This window comes from Nestor notabilis, unplaced genomic scaffold (genome assembly GCF_000696875.1).
Source record: "Nestor notabilis isolate BGI_N333 unplaced genomic scaffold, ASM69687v1 scaffold11610, whole genome shotgun sequence".
NCBI classification, from domain to species: Eukaryota; Metazoa; Chordata; class Aves; order Psittaciformes; family Psittacidae; genus Nestor; species Nestor notabilis.
Genome location: NW_009910758.1, coordinates 22226 through 40752, shown reverse-complemented (window position 1 = coordinate 40752; position 18527 = coordinate 22226). Strand labels below are relative to the sequence as shown.

General features: G+C 39.6%; 1 protein-coding gene across 1 annotated transcript in view; it reads left to right on the top strand.

The window, feature by feature from the left end:
* Positions 1–2819: 2819 nt before the first annotated feature.
* Positions 2820–18527, top strand: part of DCBLD2 (discoidin, CUB and LCCL domain containing 2) — a gene marked incomplete at its 5' end in the record, with an annotated part of 26451 nt that continues 10743 nt past the window's right edge. The window contains 7 exons of the mRNA XM_010011550.1: positions 2820–3047; positions 7990–8127; positions 9099–9150; positions 10496–10568; positions 13634–13767; positions 14430–14470; positions 16773–16988. Coding sequence (XP_010009852.1) covers positions 2820–3047; positions 7990–8127; positions 9099–9150; positions 10496–10568; positions 13634–13767; positions 14430–14470; positions 16773–16988 — 882 coding nt within the window. The remainder of the gene's footprint in view (positions 3048–7989; positions 8128–9098; positions 9151–10495; positions 10569–13633; positions 13768–14429; positions 14471–16772; positions 16989–18527) is intronic.

Sequence of the window (18527 nt, the reverse complement as noted above, 5' to 3'; positions counted from 1 at the left end):
GGAATTGGTATTTTTCTTGACTATTAAGCATAGTGCGACTAATAAGGAATCTGACATTTAAAATTTACTAACTAATAAACCAAGGCCATGCAGGTTTTGAATGATAAATTTTCACTTGCTCTTAGGTTTATAACATGCCTTTGGGAAGAAACCAGGATTAAAATGTTACACAAAACATAAGGTTTAAGGTATCTCTTGTAACGTTGGACAATTGTATCTCACGTATTAGAACAACAGTAATTTTGGAAAGTAATTTATCAGCTGTCACCCAAATGGAAATAATATTTGTCAGGGGATGGAACAAAGTGTTTTAAAGGAAATTACTAAAATTGCATGAAGAAAAACACGGCTAAACAACAGCTTTATAAATAGAAATTTTTGATTTTACCAAAGCAGATATTCCAGTTACCTTTTCCAAAGAAGATTCATCATGATGATTCAAGACTGCTAGCAAGAAGAAAAAAAGCTAGTTTTGTCTGTTTGTGATTCTGTATATACCGGCAGCAGTTTAGCATTTAGAACATGCAGCTCTTTCAGTATGCTCAGATTAGAAAGAATAGGTTTTTACCCATGTGTGTTGGACTTACTTTTCCATTCAGTTTTGGGTGAAACACATTTAAGAATTTTGAAAATTAGTTATAAGTCTTAAATATGTGTACAACTTTTGTTCCTGAAGTTTAGCTTACCTTTTTGTGTTTAATAGAGGAACTAGACATATTCGTGTGCAATATGAAACACTTTCAGACTGACACTTTAGCTGTCAAAACAAACATCTGTCAATACAAATTATGTTCATTGTGAATTTCTGATCATTGTGAAATCTTGACATAATGGTAAGTTTGTCGTTATCACATTGTAGGAACTGTATACAGAGGCATTTTGAAGGGTAAAATGGACCTACAGATAATAAGTGTATTTGGGGTGGTGTCGAAGATGTCTTTTAGCACCATATCTAATCTGATTTTTGTCTTTGCTATTTTTGCTCACATTACTTTGTTCAAGGTCCTGAACGGTCCTGATTCTTTTAGGCTAATGTGTACAGATCACATGCAAAAGATCTCTGGACCTTCTGGTGTCAAATCTTGAAAATGATAATGTTCCTGTCCTACTTGTTTCATGAGACTAAATTCAATAAACAGGCTTTTTAGCCTCCAGTGCTAACAAAAATAAATCAGAAATGTTATGAGGTGTATTTTGTGGGGCTTATGTTACTGCAGGTGTTAATTTTGATGGATGTGTCTTTGTGCTCTGGAATACTTTGTTGCATCTTGATAGAGTAATTTACAAAGAGCTGGTGATGGTGGATGTTCCTGAAAGAACATTATTTCAAAAACAACACATAATTAAACTTCTTGTACGACAGACAGACAGACAGACAGACGGACGCTCCTCCACATGTCCCGTTCCACACCGTTCACCACCACCTCACCCATATTCCCACTAACGCAGGTGACTGCAGCCAGGCCCAGGGCGCATCCATCCTGTGGGGCAGTGGTGATGCCCCGTGCAGTGACGACCAAGGGGCGGTTTGCAAGGTCACCCTGCAGCAGGGTCAGGGCGAGCCAGAGGGCTGCTGCATCCTGAGGGGCCTCTGTGGGGCATGTCCCACAAAGCCCCACTGGGCAACACCCCACATCTGCAGTGCTGCCCCCAGCCAGCTCCCCCTTGCCTCCCGTGGCTGCGGGCCTCGAATCCCAGTGAAAGGGTGCAGTGGTGCCAGGTCAATCTCACCAGATTTACTGTTGAGTAAACAGATTTATCAGTTTGCTCTTTATAATTTGATTTTGAGAATACACATGTTGTGCTATTTTTTTCCCATTTTTAGACAAGTTGTCTTTAGTATTGTTCCTGCAAGAAAACAATGCACGAGCAGTTTGATGATGGTCAGACCTGGCAGTTATTTTCAGTAGAGTATTTGCTGTTCATTGTCTTTTCACTTCTGTTCTTTTTCATAGAATCACAGAATAGTTAGGGTTGGAAAGGACCTTAAGATCATCTAGTTCCAACCCCCCTGCCATGAGCAGGGGCACCACACACTAAACTATGTCACCCAAGGCTCTGTCCAGCCTGGCCTTGAACACCTCCAGGGTTGGAGCATTCACAACATCCTTGGGCAACCTATTCCAGTGCCTCACCACCCTCACTGTGAAGAACTTCTTCCTTATATCTAACCTAAAGTTCCCCTGTTTAAGTTTAAAGCCATTACCCCTTGTCCTACCACTACAGTCCCTAACGAAGAGTTTCCTCCCCAGCATCCTTGTAGGCCCCCTTCAGATACTGGAAGGCTGCTGTGAGGTGTCCACTCAGCCTTCTCTTTTCCAGGCTGAACAGCCCCAACTTTCTCAGCCTGTCTTCATATGAGAGGTGCTCCAGTCCTCTTATCATCCTGCTGTGAATACAGTAACAGCTATAAAATTGATGTGCTCTTGTTTTATTAGCAGATTTCTCCCTCCTTTTCAGAACCTGTTTTCTTTTGTACATAGGTGTTAAGGAAACATGAAATAGAAGGGACACTTTCTGTACTGTCTGTGCAATTTTTTAAGTTGTTATGGATTAATTTTTATCTTGTTGAGGAAGTTGTAGCAGCTCTTGGTCATCTATCATGAGAATCTGAACATTATGCAACATTAGTTGAATGGTATTTTCTCACAGTTGCTGTTCCATCTGCATGCAGCTTACCTTCATGTTTACTTGCAGTGTGTTCAGTACGGTTAAAATCCAACAAATCCCATACCACTGCTAAAACCCAGGATGACTAAATCACCAGTGAAGCTTTGAAGATGAATGTGTGTAGCTAATGTATTTTTGTTCTTCTGTAGGTGATGGATGTGGACACACCATTCTGGGCCCTGAAAGTGGAACTCTTGCTTCGATAAACTACCCACAGACCTCTCCCAATAGCACAGTTTGTGAATGGGAAATTCGTGTAAAGCCTGGGCAGCGAGTTCAGCTCAAATTTGGTGATTTTGATATTGATGACTCAGATTCATGTCATTCCAGTTACTTAAGAGTTCACAATGGGATTGGCCCCACCAGGACAGAGATAGGTAGGAGCTTTTATTATTGGTATTTGAAAGCTATAGACTTGTACAGAACTTGGATATACTGTTGGTACTTCTGTTACTTTTAAAATTTCTCCTGTTTACCTACTCTGAGCATAGTGTAACTACTGGGTGTATGGTTAAGTACTTTTTCATAGCCCTAGAAAACTGTTATCATTCAGTTGGATATTGGGCAGGGTAAGACCTTGCCTGAATATATCATACACCGCTTTGTACAGTGTGGATTTTGAGTCTTATGAGAAGTGATGAAAGAAGGAAGTGTTTTTTGTTTACAGGAATCGCCAATAAGGTAAAGAAAGTAATTTCAGTAATTCTGTAATCAAAGTTGTGTTCTTCCTGAGCTTCATATCAAGGAATCACAGAATAGTTTGGGCTGGAAGGGAACCTAAAGATCTAGTTCCAACCCCCCTGACAGGAGCGGGGGCCCCTTCCACTAGACCAGGTTGCTCCAAAGAGCAGGTTGCTCCAAGCCCCTGTGTCCAAGCGGGGCTTTGAACACGCCCAGGGATGGGGCAGCCACAGCTTCTCTGGGCAACATGTTCCAGTGCCTCACCACTCTCACAGTGAAGAATTTCTTTCTAATACCTAATCTAAATCTACCTTCTTTCAGTTGAAAGTCATTACCCCTTGTCCTATCACTACATGCCCTTGTAAAAAGTCCCTCTCCAGATTTCCTGTAGCCCCCATTTAGGCACTGGAAGCTGCTCTCTTCTCCAGGATGAACAAGCCCAGCTCTCTCAGCCTGTCATAACAGGAGAGGTGCTCCAGCCCTTGGGTCATCTTTGTGGCCTCCTCTAGACTTGCTTGAGCAGGTCCACGTCCCTCTTGTGTTGGGGGCCCTAGACCTGAATGCAGGACTGCGGGTGGGGTCTCACAAGAGTGGAGTAGAGGGGGAGAATCATCTCCCTCAACCTGCTGGTCATGCTCCTTTTAATGCAGCCCAGGTTATGGTTGGTTTCTGGGCTGCTGGCTCATGTTGAGCTTCTGGTTGACCAACACCCTCAAGTCCTTCTCCTCAGGGCTGCTTTCAGTCCATTCTCTACCCAGCTTGTAGCTGTGCTTGGGATTGCCCTGAACCAGGTGCAGGACTTTGCTCGTGGCCTTGCTGACCTTCATGAGTTACCTGCAAATCTTTGAGAAGTGCTGTGTGTACCTCATCACAGTAGAAGAACAGACATCAGGGACCAGTTTTAGTAAATTTACTATTGATAGTACTGCTAGAAAGAGGAGGTAAGGAAAGATTCTCCTGTATGCTGTATAGGTCTCCTGTACAGGGAGGGAGTACAGGTGCAACTGTAACTTTAAAATAAAAAAACTTAAAAATAAAGTGGTGAAGAAAACAATAGTCTGATTGTCTTTCACTGGTGACATGTTCATTTCAAATACACTTACCCCTGTTGCTCACCAGATGAACTCTCTGTTTGGAATGCCAGAGTATTCCAAGTCATTGCATTTTGCTTACTGTTATTGAAGTGTATGTAAATGTCTGTCATCAATTCCTATATCCTAAAAAAATGATGTTGTATAACAATGATAGCAGAACATCCTGCATTTTGTTTGTGCATGCAACAACTAGATGGTAAATGCAACACGGATCCTATAATAATCCTGGATTCTTCAGAATCTCAAAGGATTTTGGGTTTGGTTTTTTTTTCAGACACTTCCCAGTAGCTTGCAGAGGTCCTATAATCGGTGGAGAGGGAATGCAAAACTGTGAGGATCTTCATTAACAGAAAAAAAAAGTAGTAGTATATGCATCTTACCTGAAATGCCTTTCTGTTTATATGGAATTGCTCTGATTTGAATTGTTCATTTTGGTGGTATTAAAGGATGTCAGTCTTCAAAAGTCATGCAGTTCAAATATCCCCCGTCTTCTGATAATGTCCATAGTTCATTGTTTGCCCCCTAGAAGAGGACAAATTGAATTTTATTACTTATAGGCAGGGTTGTTTTCAAATGGCAGTGTGACATTATCATCTATATCAAGGCATTTGTAGGGTTTGAAGGCCCTTGTTGGTTACTTTGCATAGAAATCAAAATGAATTTTCATTCTTCCTTCACTAAAATTAGCTGTTATTGTGCAGATTCATTTTGTTTTCTAAGATTTAATCTGGAGAGAGAGAGAGAGATTAACTTCATCAAACTTGTTTTTGTTCAACTCAAATGCTGATCCACTAAACTATGTCTTTTTATAAGAGGCCAGTGGAATGTTAGCTTTGTTAACCCTCTTTTCCAACTGTCACCTAGGTAAGTGTGTGTGAAAATAAGTATGTGCTTGGAGCTGTTGAGCCAGACTTGGTCTAAAATAGGAAACGCTGCAGTCCTTAAATGGCAAGGAACGTCCCGTTCTGATAAGTCTATTATTCACTTTTACAAGTGACTTAATGGATTTGAGCAAGTTTCCTACTTCATTTGTCTCTCTTGACGTTCAGCTGTTCCCAGCTGGTGTAGTAGCACGGCATGTTGAACGAATGTGTGTGGTGTTCTGCTCTTAAATTAAATCACAGAACAGGCAGTGATAGTAATAACAGTGTCAGATACAGATGATGCAGATTCTTTAATGTTCATGTTTGAAGCAACAAACACTGGAGAGATTAAACAGTGACCTGAATTTGTTTGGAGAAAATCTGGATTTATCCTGAGTTTTTCCATTCAGGACTACTGACATGGTCTAACATTAAAATACTTATATCACATAAAATCTGAAATTCAGTGATACCTACTTTAATCCAAAATGACTTGAAAATTGACTGACTATGTTAAAAAATGAATTATTAGGTGGTTGGTTCATTGATAAACAGAGAAGGTTTCTAATGAAGCTTTTAAGGACTAGTTCTCATTACAAGTCTTTTGAATATTTATCAAAAAAGAAGATTCAAATCCATTGCGTTAAGCTTGTCTCTAGTTTAAGTAAGAGCTAGAGGTGTGTTTTATTGATTTCATCACAGTCCATTCACTGTGCATCTGCAGTCAGATGTACTTACTTAATATAGACAATGTAAGCCCAGATCTATAGGAGCAGCGAATGTAAGCTACTGTGGGAATTCCCTCTGCTGCTGTAATGTTGCTGCACAAAAGCTCTTGCAGTCCTTCAGTGGACAGCAATATCTCTTCAAAAACAGCAGTATCACATCTTCTGCACGCACCATTGGCAGAGGTGTCACGGCAGTCATGGTTTTGCCCGTTTCTAGTGCCTGCTCTTTGAAAAGATTGCTAAAAATCTGTCGAGAGGCCAGGGGAAATTTAGAAAATGATTTATAGTCTGAAGTATGTCTTGCCATGAATTAAAAGGTGCATCAGTCAACTGTTTGTCAAGGGCTATATCTCCATGGTGTGTGCACCACTGAATAGTTTATCCAAGCTAGATTTAAATGTCTTGCCTTGTGTATTTGCTTGAAGAAGAGTATAAATGGTGACTTGAGGACAGTCTGACCTACCCTGAGAGGAGTCTCATGCTGATCAGTTGGAAAAATGACGCAGTTCATCATAATGAGTGCAGTTAATCATTAAAATATGAGTTAGAGCAAAACATAGGGTCAGTGTGGAGCCTTACTTGTTTGTAACTATTGCTGATAACCAGTTTAAGTAGTGAAGTGAGGTAAAGTTATATTTGTATAATATTATAAATTTCCTTAAACTATTTTCTGAGTTTTTCATTAGAAAATACCCTTGCTTTGTTCGAAAAAAAACTGAATAAGCAACATTTAGAAAGCTCTGAATAATGATAGGAAATTGTATTTCAATTTTTTTGGAAATTGTATTAGTATTTGAGAGTGCAGTTCACTTTTTAAGGGAATTTGACATACACATTGTATTCATTTGTGTTGTATTTACATTTGTTTTGTATTATATTTTTAAGAACTACTCCTGCAGGGCAGTGTTATTCCACTCACTCTACTTTAGTATTGTAATTTGCTTTTAATTGAGAAGGGAGTCTGGCTTCTTCTTTTCCTATTTTACGATATGATAACATACTTACCAAGAAAGCAAATAAATGGATGGTAAACTGAAACATATGCAGTGTCATTTGCTGCTGGAGTTTTAAAAAGGTTATAGATGGTTTACAATATTGAATGATCAAGGGAGCCTATAGAACAGAAGTGGGGTTTTATTTGTTTTATTTTTCTTAATGGGTTAATAAACTGATCAGTATTTCATTAAAGTTTCTAGTTAGTAGGACTGGAGAATTCCATGTTGACTTGGGTTTGTTTAACAGTCATTCATCTAGATAACATCATTTGGTAGTAATTCTATGACTTCATAGGGCAAGCATTGTCAGTATCTGCAGACTGCAGCATCTCAATTTAAAATGTATTATTTTTGGTCTTTTTGGATGACAAAAAGTATCTAGATGCAGAAACTCTGTTAGGTTTTATAGATACAGCAAAACAGACAGTGAACCAACTGACAGTTTATATTAATGGTACTCACATATCCTTGTATGTTAGAGCTGGTGTGCAGTGAATCGTGCCTGCTTTTGTACAAAATTAAGTAGTTGAAAGAAACCACAAAGTAGTTGACATGGAAGAAGTGCCCCAATAGGTGAGGGAAGAGAAGGGCTTTTTTCTCATTTGCTTCTGTAGATGCTTCTCTTTGCCCTGACTTGATCCTTTTCCTTGTCAGATTTCTTGTGACCTTTGAAGAACTTAGTGCAAGGGTTGTGCATGGCTACAGGTGAATGGGATGAGGTCACATTTATTTGCAAGTGTTAAGGGTATGAGAGACACCTGTGGACAGTGGAAAAATAAATGCATTACCAATATTCTGCCATTTGCTTCAAGTGGTCACTGACTACATTATTTAGTGCACATGTATTTGGTTTTGAATATTCACCGAAAGTAACATGAGCTTCCACTGCAAATGAAAGCAGATGCTTATTACATATGTTGGTTTTGGTCCGTGTCTGTTCTCCCCCTTCTCTCTATAGGAAAATACTGTGGGTTTGGCTTTCAAATGGATGGTTTAATTACTTCAAAAAGTAACGAAGTCACAGTACAGTTCATGAGTGGAACACACACTTCTGGACGTGGATTTCTTGCAGCTTATTCAACCACTGACAAATCAGGTATTTATAATCATTTGGTATTTTTTCTGTGCCGGTAAAATTAGAGCTAATAAAAAACCAGAACTAATTTATTTATTTGCACATTTTCACAAATTACCTTCTAAAAATGAAGACTTTTACTGTGGTCTTCCTGATACTTCTGTGTAGGAAATTGGACTGTCACTTGCTGTGAGTTACTGTAGTTTTAAAATAAGTGGTACCGAAGCTTACCTTGGATAGCAGGGGAGGAATCAGAGTTATCTGTTATAAATGGAAGACCTGGTTCAGATAAAGGACAAAAAACATTTTTTTTCAGCACTCAAGGTGATAGATATAGAACAAGTTTTCTTATTGAACTGTATGTATTTATACAGTCATGGAAAATTTTATTTCAGTAATGGTATTCTGTACTCTCTTAGCTCTTTAATTATATAATCTGCTGACTACTTCTAAGTCTTTTTACTATTTCTCTGGGTTTTCTGCTGCTTTTCTCTCTGTATTTTGGACTGTATATGCTGATACACTGTAGACAAACATGAAAGTATCAGCCATGGACGCCAGTAACATGTCACCCTAATGTTTGTTCCCTATGCTGCCTAGTTTCAGGCCCGTAGGACTGTTAAATGCTGAAAACGCAGGTCTGTTCAGCTAGTTTATTAATTTAATTTTTAATTTAATTTTGTGAAAAGAGTGTAAGTTTGCATCTCTGAATTATGTTAGGTTGGTTCTCTGAGGTATGGCTATGAATTAAAACTAAGCTGCATAGAAAATGAATTTTTGTAGTGTGCCTCTTCTTTACCATGTTACTTTCTCAGTGGATTTACTCAGGCAAATTATCAAGGTTCTACTGTGATACAAAATCTGTTGCAAGAAAATTTAGTAGGAACTAAATGTTTTTTTCATTCTGAGACTTTTGGTTTTGTGTACTTTAAAAAGCATACTCAAACTTGTTATCTGTATTATCCTCTTGACCTAACATTTTTTCTTTACAGACCTAATTACCTGTTTAGACAATGCAAGTCAATTTTCTGAACCAGAATTCAAGTAAGACTGACTTTTTACCTGTTTTCCCCTCAATCTCCTTAAAGAATTCATTTAAGTGTTTCTACTTCACTCTGTTACGTATACTTGATGCAGCTTTGGCTGTCCAGAGAACTTAAGAAACAAACTAATCACGGGTCGAGCTGAATAATTTTGACCTTTGCACTCCTCCTTCCTCCCTCTGTCTGCCCATTTTTGTTATTTACATGCTGTATACAGTAGAACCTCGTTAATTTGCGTTAACACGTAGAAGCTGATATCTTATTCCCATAGAAAGAATGTTGCTTTTATAAACATACAATACAGCAGGTGTACACCTTGAATGCTGAGATTTATCTCACAGTTAAATAAGGAACCCTATGAAACGTGTTAAAAATTGCAAACCCATTTCAGAGTCTGGTGAGAATTAATGAGGTTCTTTGGAGACATAATATGCTGTACCTTCTGATGGGGCAAACTTCAGTAATTTTCCTGTTTTATCCTTCTCCATTTCCATCTAAAGCAAGGGCAGTGTTTAAAGCTGCAGACTTGTGAAGTACATAAACTTACATTTTGGAGAAATTCATCCCTGCCATCGTGAAATGTTTCAAAGTGCAACTTTTGCATTTCTCTTTATTTTTCTGAAGTTCCAAAACAGGGCTCTAATAGTACGTTCTGGCCTTATACCACATGTGCTTAAGTCTCTGAATCCCACTATTTCTGTAGTACCTGCAAAGTTGCTTCAACTGTTGTTGAACTGCAGTGAAAATGTTGATGGTTTACTCCAGCTCACTGCTAGATCTTGAAGATTGATGAAAATTTAATAGTTTTTGTATATGCAGTATGAAATGGCACCAGGACATGAACATAGCTTGCATCAGAGGTGCAGATATCTTGCCTCTTGCTTTTCATGAGCTAGTGGTATTAACTGAATTTGGACATTTTTTTATGATCAAAGCATTGCCAGGAAATGTTATATAATAGCATTACTTTTCAGATGTATTAGTTAAAGGTGCAAACCAAATAGAGATGCAGGTGTCTAGTCCATAAAATAAAATTTGTTAATATCATTACCTATATGACTTTGAATTTAGAGAAGCCATGCAGTGTTTATATTAGAAAATGCTGGCTTTATTATATTGAGACTAGAACTCTATTTTCAGATGAGATTTTTTAAAATCTTCTTCAAATGTCTGTTCTCCTGTTGTGTACTTCTCTTCCTATTTTTTGTCTGATTTGATAGGTCTTCAATTAGGATATATCCTTAAATAGTGATATATGAATGATAACAGTGTATAGTAAATCAAAAGTACAGTGACTATTTTGTAGTTGCATGCATTTCTTGACTTGATATTTTGTTTTCTTCTAGCAAGTATTGTCCAGCTGGATGTGTGATTCCTTTTGCTGATATTTCAGGCACTATTCCCCATGGATACAGAGATGTGAGTGAAAATACTGTGGGCTTATGAGAGTTTTGGTAAAACACACAGTGTCTAATTACAAGTCAGTTATAGTTCTTCACGTTAGTTCTGCTGCCTGGATTCTGGAATGTGTTCCTCCTAAAGCTGAATAGCATGATACTCGAATAGCTGCTAAGTGCCTGGTGTTTCAGATGTTGCCATCTCCAAGAAGTGGTGTGGTAGAGAAAGATGGATCGATCAAAATATTGTGTTCTACTTTCTCTTTGTTTTATTGGCTTTCTCAGGTTGGGAAATTCAGATCTATAAAGAGAGAACCAGTTCTTTTAATGATGCCATTTTGGTTTTGACAACTGTAATGACTCTCTAAACAGAGAGTCTCAGTGGTTATCTTAATTTTTCTTTATCACATGAGAGATGAACTACTATTTATGCTTGGCAGCTATAAAAACGTTTGCAAAACAGAGTTAATACTGTAACGTTAATAGTTCCATAAGCGGGAAATTAAAATCGTTAATAATGTACTATTTGCTTAGAACACTACAAACCCCTATATACTGTTTTTCTGATGTAACCTTCTACAGCTGAATTAGCCTGCCATAGCACTGGAGGGAGTTTGCTTTGTTTATTTTTAAGTGATTATAATTTTGCTTAGCAATCTAGTAAAAGATTACATTAAATCTCTTTGTTTACCTTAAATACTCTTTTACGAGATTTGGCACAGAGGAAAGACAAAAAATATTAGTAAGCAAAAATTTTAATATTAAATATGAACCTGAAGTGTGCCGATCTGATTTTCTTTTCTCAAATATCTAAGTCCTAGGATACCTGCTTAAATAATTATCCATCTGTAAAAATGTCATTACAGTGTAACTGTGTTGTATGTTCTGGTCCACAGCGAGTCCTCTCTAAATAGCTGTGAGGTAATTTTTGTAGCCAGTAACAAGATGAAGTTGATTCTCTGCCGAACATATTGGCAGCATCAGTGGGAGTTCTGCTTGTTGGTTTGGGTTTTAGGGTTTTTTTTGCCAAAATCTGGGAAAGCTGTTTTCTATGGAGGAAAAAGGACTCTTAAGGAAATAAATGTCCTGTGACTTCTTGTATGCTTTATTGCTCTGAATAAAAAGACAGAAAATTCCCCAGAAGTCAGGCTGTGTAGAAATAAATCGGATTGTGTGGCCCTTTAGACCAAGTTGCAGATACAGATTTCTCGTGCATCTCTTCCAAATGATAGCAGCTGCTTGCTACTTTAGAAAATACTCTAAATCTTGATTCTTTTGGGTGTGACCCCAATGCCCACAGTCCTTGAGGACTTGGAGCTCTCATTGCTGACATCTTCTGGTGAGCCGGGAGAGGAGAGAGCTGCACCTACTGCAGAATCCCCTGCTCGTATTTCAAGGAAAGGTAGGAAAGGGAAGAGGAGCTGAAGCACGAATGAAGCAATTACATTTATTTAGAAAGCTTTGAGGATATTCTGGGGATGTGGAACAGGATTAGAGTTTTAATGTCTGAATATACTGAGGAGAATTACGTTTGGAAGTGTCTTGGTGAGCAGGTTTTTTTGCTGGTTAGCTTGAGAGATACGGGCATCCTGGCCTCCTGCACCATGCAGTTATTTCTAAAGAAGCCACAGTGGAGGAAGCTGTTCTGTTTTTAAAACAATGTGAGAAAGAAAATCACCCATGCAGTCTTCCTTCTCTGGAAAAGACCTGCTGATACCTGGTGTTGAGACTCTACAGCACCCAGTGGACTGGCTGGCAGAGCAGTGCAGCAGATATGTTTAATAGCAGCAGCTAGCAGTGGACTTTGTTTGGAAGGAGCAACTGTTAACAGTAAATAAAAATCTGCAGTCATCATCTGTTGTTTATCAGCCTGGGCAAGTCTGCACTGGGATACCACACTAGTAATAACGTGCTAAATGTGGTTTCTGGAAGGTGTCCTGGGAGATACCCAGTGTCCTTCTCAGACAACTTGGCCCACTCAATCTTCTAAAATTCAGGTTGATCCCAGTCTCATTGATGTGAGTGAGAGGCTGCAGAATTGCAACATGCCTGTGCATGCCCCAGTGCTGCACGTTGCAGGAACACCCGTGAATAGCTCTGTCCATGCGTGTTGCCTGTGAGCCAGTGATCTCCAGAAACCTTGGCGCACATGGTGGATGGGTGCAAAACCACTGCTGCTAAGGTTTTTTTGGAAGTGGAGTGTCTCTCTGCTCCTGAGCACTAGGGTGTTTCTTGGTCTGGAAGGGTTTGCTTCCCAGCTGGAGAAAATCTCCTGGGCTAGTTTTGGTCCAGGAGACAGGGATGTCTTGCTCTGCTCACACTATGCTGCGCTGAAGGACTGGGTGTAGTGAGTCAGTCGTGCTCTCTGTGGCACAGCTAGCATGCAGGCCAGGGAAATGGAAGTGCCACTGTCACAGTTGTTAGTGGGTCTAGGCTAACAGTTTTCCAGTGAGAGCAGAAAAGAACAGGATGTCCTGCAAAAACTTTTTGAGTAACTGATATCTGTTGTCCTGTACAACCTAGGTAATCAGCTTCTTTCGAAGGAATTCATGTATTAGTGTGGGTTTGTGTGGATCAGAGTGCTTTGTGGTTAAACCATGAGTTAAAATAAAACAACCCATCAGCAAACAGCTACAAAATCTGCAATGCACCACTCTAATTGTGAGGAAGTGAATAAACATACTTTCAATGTGCTTTCTATTAAAAAGTTGCCTATGTATTTATATATTCAGCTTCTGTTGTCTAACGTAGTAGATTTCTTGTAGGCTTAAAGTCTGGCTGTCTGGCTTTTTCAGGCTCATTTGCCTTGCTGTTTGTTTGAGCTTATTTAATTACAAGAGTTATATTCCAAATACATCTGGGTGAGGATGCATTGAAATGTAGGACCTTCTTTTTGTGTTTTTATCAATTCCATAATAAACTGAATATGAATGGTTTCTAAATAATGGAGATACGATTAAATAAGAACAGTGTCTTAATGTAATAATAACAAAGGCTATAACTAGACAATGTAGCATTTACAATATACAGTGTGGTATTTAGTTTATTTACAAAACAGGTAAATTTTCTTTTTCTCTCCTTTTCAAGTCATCATCACTTTGTATGGCTGGTGTTCATGCAGGCGTTGTGTCAAACACTCTGGGTGGCCAAATTAATGTTGTAATCAGCAAGGGCATTCCATACTACGAAGGCTCCCTGGCTAACAATGTCACCTCGAAAGTGTAAGTGTACTTCCTACCTTCTCATTATATTTAGCACTTTAGGTCTTGGTAGTGTCTAATTTTGTGGGCTTTATTTCAGCTGGTGGAGCTGTGTGTTCCATGGACAGATTCTCACAATGCTCTTTTGCTATGGTGTGATTGTTTTATCACAAATTTTTAACCTCTAGACCATAAAGATGAATTTTCCACATTCTGCAAGGAGTAGGTTTTGTCTTCCAAAATGCGTGGCATGACCGTAAAGTCCTACTGCTGTGTGGAAAAATGATAATTTAATGGCAACTTTGGAAAGAGCACGTCTTCTTATCTCAAAAGTCCCAGGAACAAAAGCAATCAGAGGAGATTGATCCTTGTTATTATGATTAGCTTAATTTTAAAAAGAGAAGCATTTTAATGAAGTCTTGTGTTTTGCTGGGCAAATGTTTGTTTGAAAGCCTTTAAGTCGGATAGTGTCTCTGGACTAGGTTTCAGTTGGAAAGGTACTGAAAGTGCTGCCAACTTGGTGATGGGAAGTGTTACTTTAATTGTGAAGTGGTAATTTAGGCATCCCTGCATAGGTTTCAGTGGCAAGCAGTCAGGTAAGAAAAATAAATTGAACACGGTTTGTTTCATTTTCATTTTCCTTCCTGACTACCGCAGAAACCGTCTTCTTTTGTTCTCTGCAGGGGACCGTTATCTACCAGTCTTTTCACATTCAAGACGAGCGGTAAGCACTGCCACATGTATGACACGTTGATACTTTCACACAGATTTTGTGAGTAGAAATGAGTACGTGTGCAGGTATTTTATTTCTTAATTTTTGTTCTAGTTAGACTTTTTTTCCTGCATTCCTCACTAATGTGGATGTTTTAATTACTTTACTACCTCATTTTGATGGTTAATCATCACTACATTTATACATACACTGATGTATAAATTAAGCCTGCTTATCTGCAAAAAGAGATTCTTTCAGGTTATGTTCCTCTCTTACAGTCTGGTTGAAAGGGGCTCCTATACTTTAAACATACTGCTAAAGCAGAGCTGGGCGCTCAAGAGTTGCTCATTATTTGTAACAACTGTGCATTCTACGTTTTCTCCAGGTTTACTTTTTACACTTTGCCCCCTGAGAAAGCTAGCAGAAATCCCAAAATGGTTCCTCAACTTTTTCCATCCCCTTTTACTTTTTCTCTTCCCATACTCCTGCAGCTGAATGCTATGTGATAAATTACTTGTCTCTTGCTCAGGAAGGGCGTCTCTTGGGCCTTGTGCTGTGTGTAAGTTGTGTTCCTTCTTGGCCGCCATGTTTTTCTCAAAGGTGTACCTGGCTGCTGATTGATGTAACAATTATTACTCCTTTTTAGAGCTTTACTGCTTTTCATGTTTTTACTTTCTAGCAATTTCCCTGGCTTATAAATAAATTAGCTGTAGTTTTCTAAATTGAAGGTAGCTTTTCTGTAAGTCTCTCTAAATGCCATCTTTGAATGGGTGTTAGAAATACTGTGAAATCAGTGGCCTTTCCTTAGTCGCTTTAACTGTTTTAATAACAATATAAAAAAACCCAACAAAAGCATTTTGTCTGTTTTCTGTAAGGATAAAGATTAAAAAAAAAAGAGGGGGGAGAATCATACACAAACTCCTCAAAAGGAAACAAATATTTCTCCTTATAAACAAAAGTGATGCTGAATGGGGATATAAAGGCAGGAATCTGATGGGCAGGAGTGTTTGGAGATGGATCTGTATACACACAAGCAAACATGAGAAAATGTAATCCACATAATAATATTCAAGTAATATCTCTCCCAGACCCCTGCTAGAGCTGGAAGAAGGAACTGCATGTCTGGTGACCTTATGCATGGAGAATATTAAACACAGTGGTCAAGGCAGGGTTTATTGTTTTGTTGGGGGTGGTCTTTTTGTCTTTCAGAGTGTGATCTGATAGTGTGTATGAAAGGAAGTAAATGGCCTGGAAATACAAAGAGCTTGGACAAAATGCTGACCTAGACTATCTGGGTTTCAGTGACACATTTGAGAAATTACTGAATAAGGTAGCGACGAGGTGCAGGTCTAGATTAAAATATGTGTACCTGGGTGGCCTGGGAGTTAGCTGAAAGAGGAAAAGGATTCCGTAGTATGTTCAAATGAGGTTTATCAGTTTGTGGTGAACTTACTCATGTGGTTCCTCTGTAATAGTTGATTTCATGACTTGGTACAAAATAGAGGAGTGTGTTAGTGATGCTAGACGTGTGGTCAGTGCAGAGGAAGATGAAACAGGGGAGGGCTGCAGGGGCACCTGCAGGGGGAGCTCACTGCAAAAGGGAGACCATGCTGGGTTGGTTGTTCAGGCTGGCGGACTGAAGGCAAGGATTGCTCTCTAGTGGTATGTCTGTGGAACACGTGTGAGGGGAAAACTGTTGTCACCACAGAACAAGATTTTAGCAAAGAGCAAATGGGATATCAAATAGCCACAAGGAAGTTTAGCCAGGAATTTAGGAGATACTTTTTAGCCATCAACAGAATGTGACATGGGAAGAAACTTCTAGTAAGAATGTTGACAGAAAAAATGCAACTGATTTCAGGGATGTGTTTGAGCCGAAAGGCCAGGATTATGACGCATGCTCTGGTGTGTTGTTCAAATTAACATTGTGGTACCAAGGTGGGTTTAAAAACCAAGAAGTTCTACAGACACAAAAAAGAATGATCAAATAGTCTGTTTCCCATCCTTCTGTCAACCATACATACTTCTAAACCATGACAGCTCCCCCAAAGCTTCTCATTCTTTGTGCAGGTGGTGACTGAGAGAATATCCACATGCTCTCAACAGACATAAATCATAGAACAGTCATGATCCCAAACTTGGTTCCAGCATCACTATTAAAAAGCAGAAGACTGTGTGTTTTGTTGGTAGTGTTGGTATGGAATAAACTTAGATGGCAGTTTAGTATTTGCATGTAAAGTCTTAAACTCCAAGCAGGTAAAAATCATTGAGTAACTTGAATTTTCATTTTGAATCCTCCTTTTCTGTTGCTCAGGTTGCTATGGGACACTAGGGATGGAATCTGGGGTCATCCCTGATTCCCAGATCACGGCATCATCTATTCTTGAGTGGCCTGACCAAACAGGACAAGTGAACACCTGGAAACCTGAAAATGCCAGACTAAAAAGAGTTGGTCCTCCTTGGGCTGCTTTTATCAGTGATGAACATCAGTGGCTGCAGATTGACTTGAATAAAGAAAAGAGAATAACAGGTAAGTGAATCTGATCTGGCTTTTAAGCAGCATTCAAAAAGTTTGGTTACTGACATCCTTTTTTCTAGTGCTTGGTCTTAGATAAACTCCAGGTGGCGTTTAATTATCATTGCAGCAGAGTTGGTTCCATGTCCTAGCTAATACACTGGAGCCTGGAGTTGAACAGGTGGAGTTTCATAGTAGAAAACACCTCCTTCATCAAAATTTGTTGAAGCATTTCCTGTGGTTTTATTGGATCCTTGATGCTTCCCCTGCTGACTATCTCCTTGGACGTGCAAATCCATATCCAGTCCGTCCACTGGTACCTCTGATGCAGGTGTACTGCCTTATGTTTCTAGGTTTTCTGTACTGCCCAGCATGGCTGTAGTGCAATCCAACAGTGGAATAGAGCAGTTGCAGTGCAATGCCGAGGTAGCAGCAGAGTAAACCAGCTGACAGCTTCCCTGTCACCTCCTTGCCTGAAGTTGAATTTGGGCTGAGAGCTGGGGATGGTGGGCCCCTCGGCCGTCTGTTGTGCTTTTCCTCAGCAAATGGACTGAGCAGTGCAGACTTACACAGCCAGAGTCTGGGTTAGGCTCTGCTCCTTCACAGACACTGTGGTAGACCATGACTGTAGAAGAGACAACTGGAGGTGATGTTTCCCAAATCCACTTTGGATGGCTTGCTTCACATTTTGGGAGTTGAGTGAGCTCATGGTTTCCTGTTCCTGTTGATGGCAATGTGGCCCATGCTGGGTAGCGAAGCACTAAGCATTTATGTTTTGGGTTTAACCTCAGGGGTAGCCTTAAGTAGTGGCAGTGCAGCTCTTTTATCTTTTGTGCTACCGTTAGTTTTCTGTTTTATTTAATTGTCCAGAGATGATTCACTGTTATTAATGGGCATGTTTGCAGTCTGACTTAAATCAAATACGAAGTGGCTTTAGGTGGAGTGCTTCACAGAGTCCCAGGCTTTAAGACTTTTGTGAAACATCCTTTGATCAGTTTGTCTCTTTCTCAAATGCATGAGTTGGTCGCTAAGCTCAGCTGCACACTGTGCTATCAGCAGCTTGGCTTCCTGTCATTAAGCAACTCTGGTTCGCCAGCAGCCTTGTTATTACCTCCCTGGGGACTGTTTGGACTTTACATTACTCCTCTAATTCCTGTGCTAATAAGCTTTTACAAAACAGCTTTCCTATGTGAGTCATTGTGCGGTGCTGAAGTATGTGCTTTAGGAAGCTATGGTTCTTTCAGGGGTGCTTTGTGGTTGGCAGTACAAAAGCAGGGAGGGAGCTGTACTGGAGACAGAAGTGGGTCGTGGTCAGATGAGCAGGCTGTTTGTATCAAGAAATGGGGGGAAAGTGCTTAGCAAGGTTGTTTCATGAGAATTAAAATATAAAAGTAAGTAAAATGACTATTAAGTTTTAGTCACTGTAGAAGTTTCAGACCCTGGCATTTTGGATAAACATTTTGAAATGTATCGTGGTTCAAGCCCAGCTGGCAACTTGGAACCATGCAGCTGCTCGCTCACTCCCCCCCTTTCCCTTCCTCCCCCCGCTCCCGG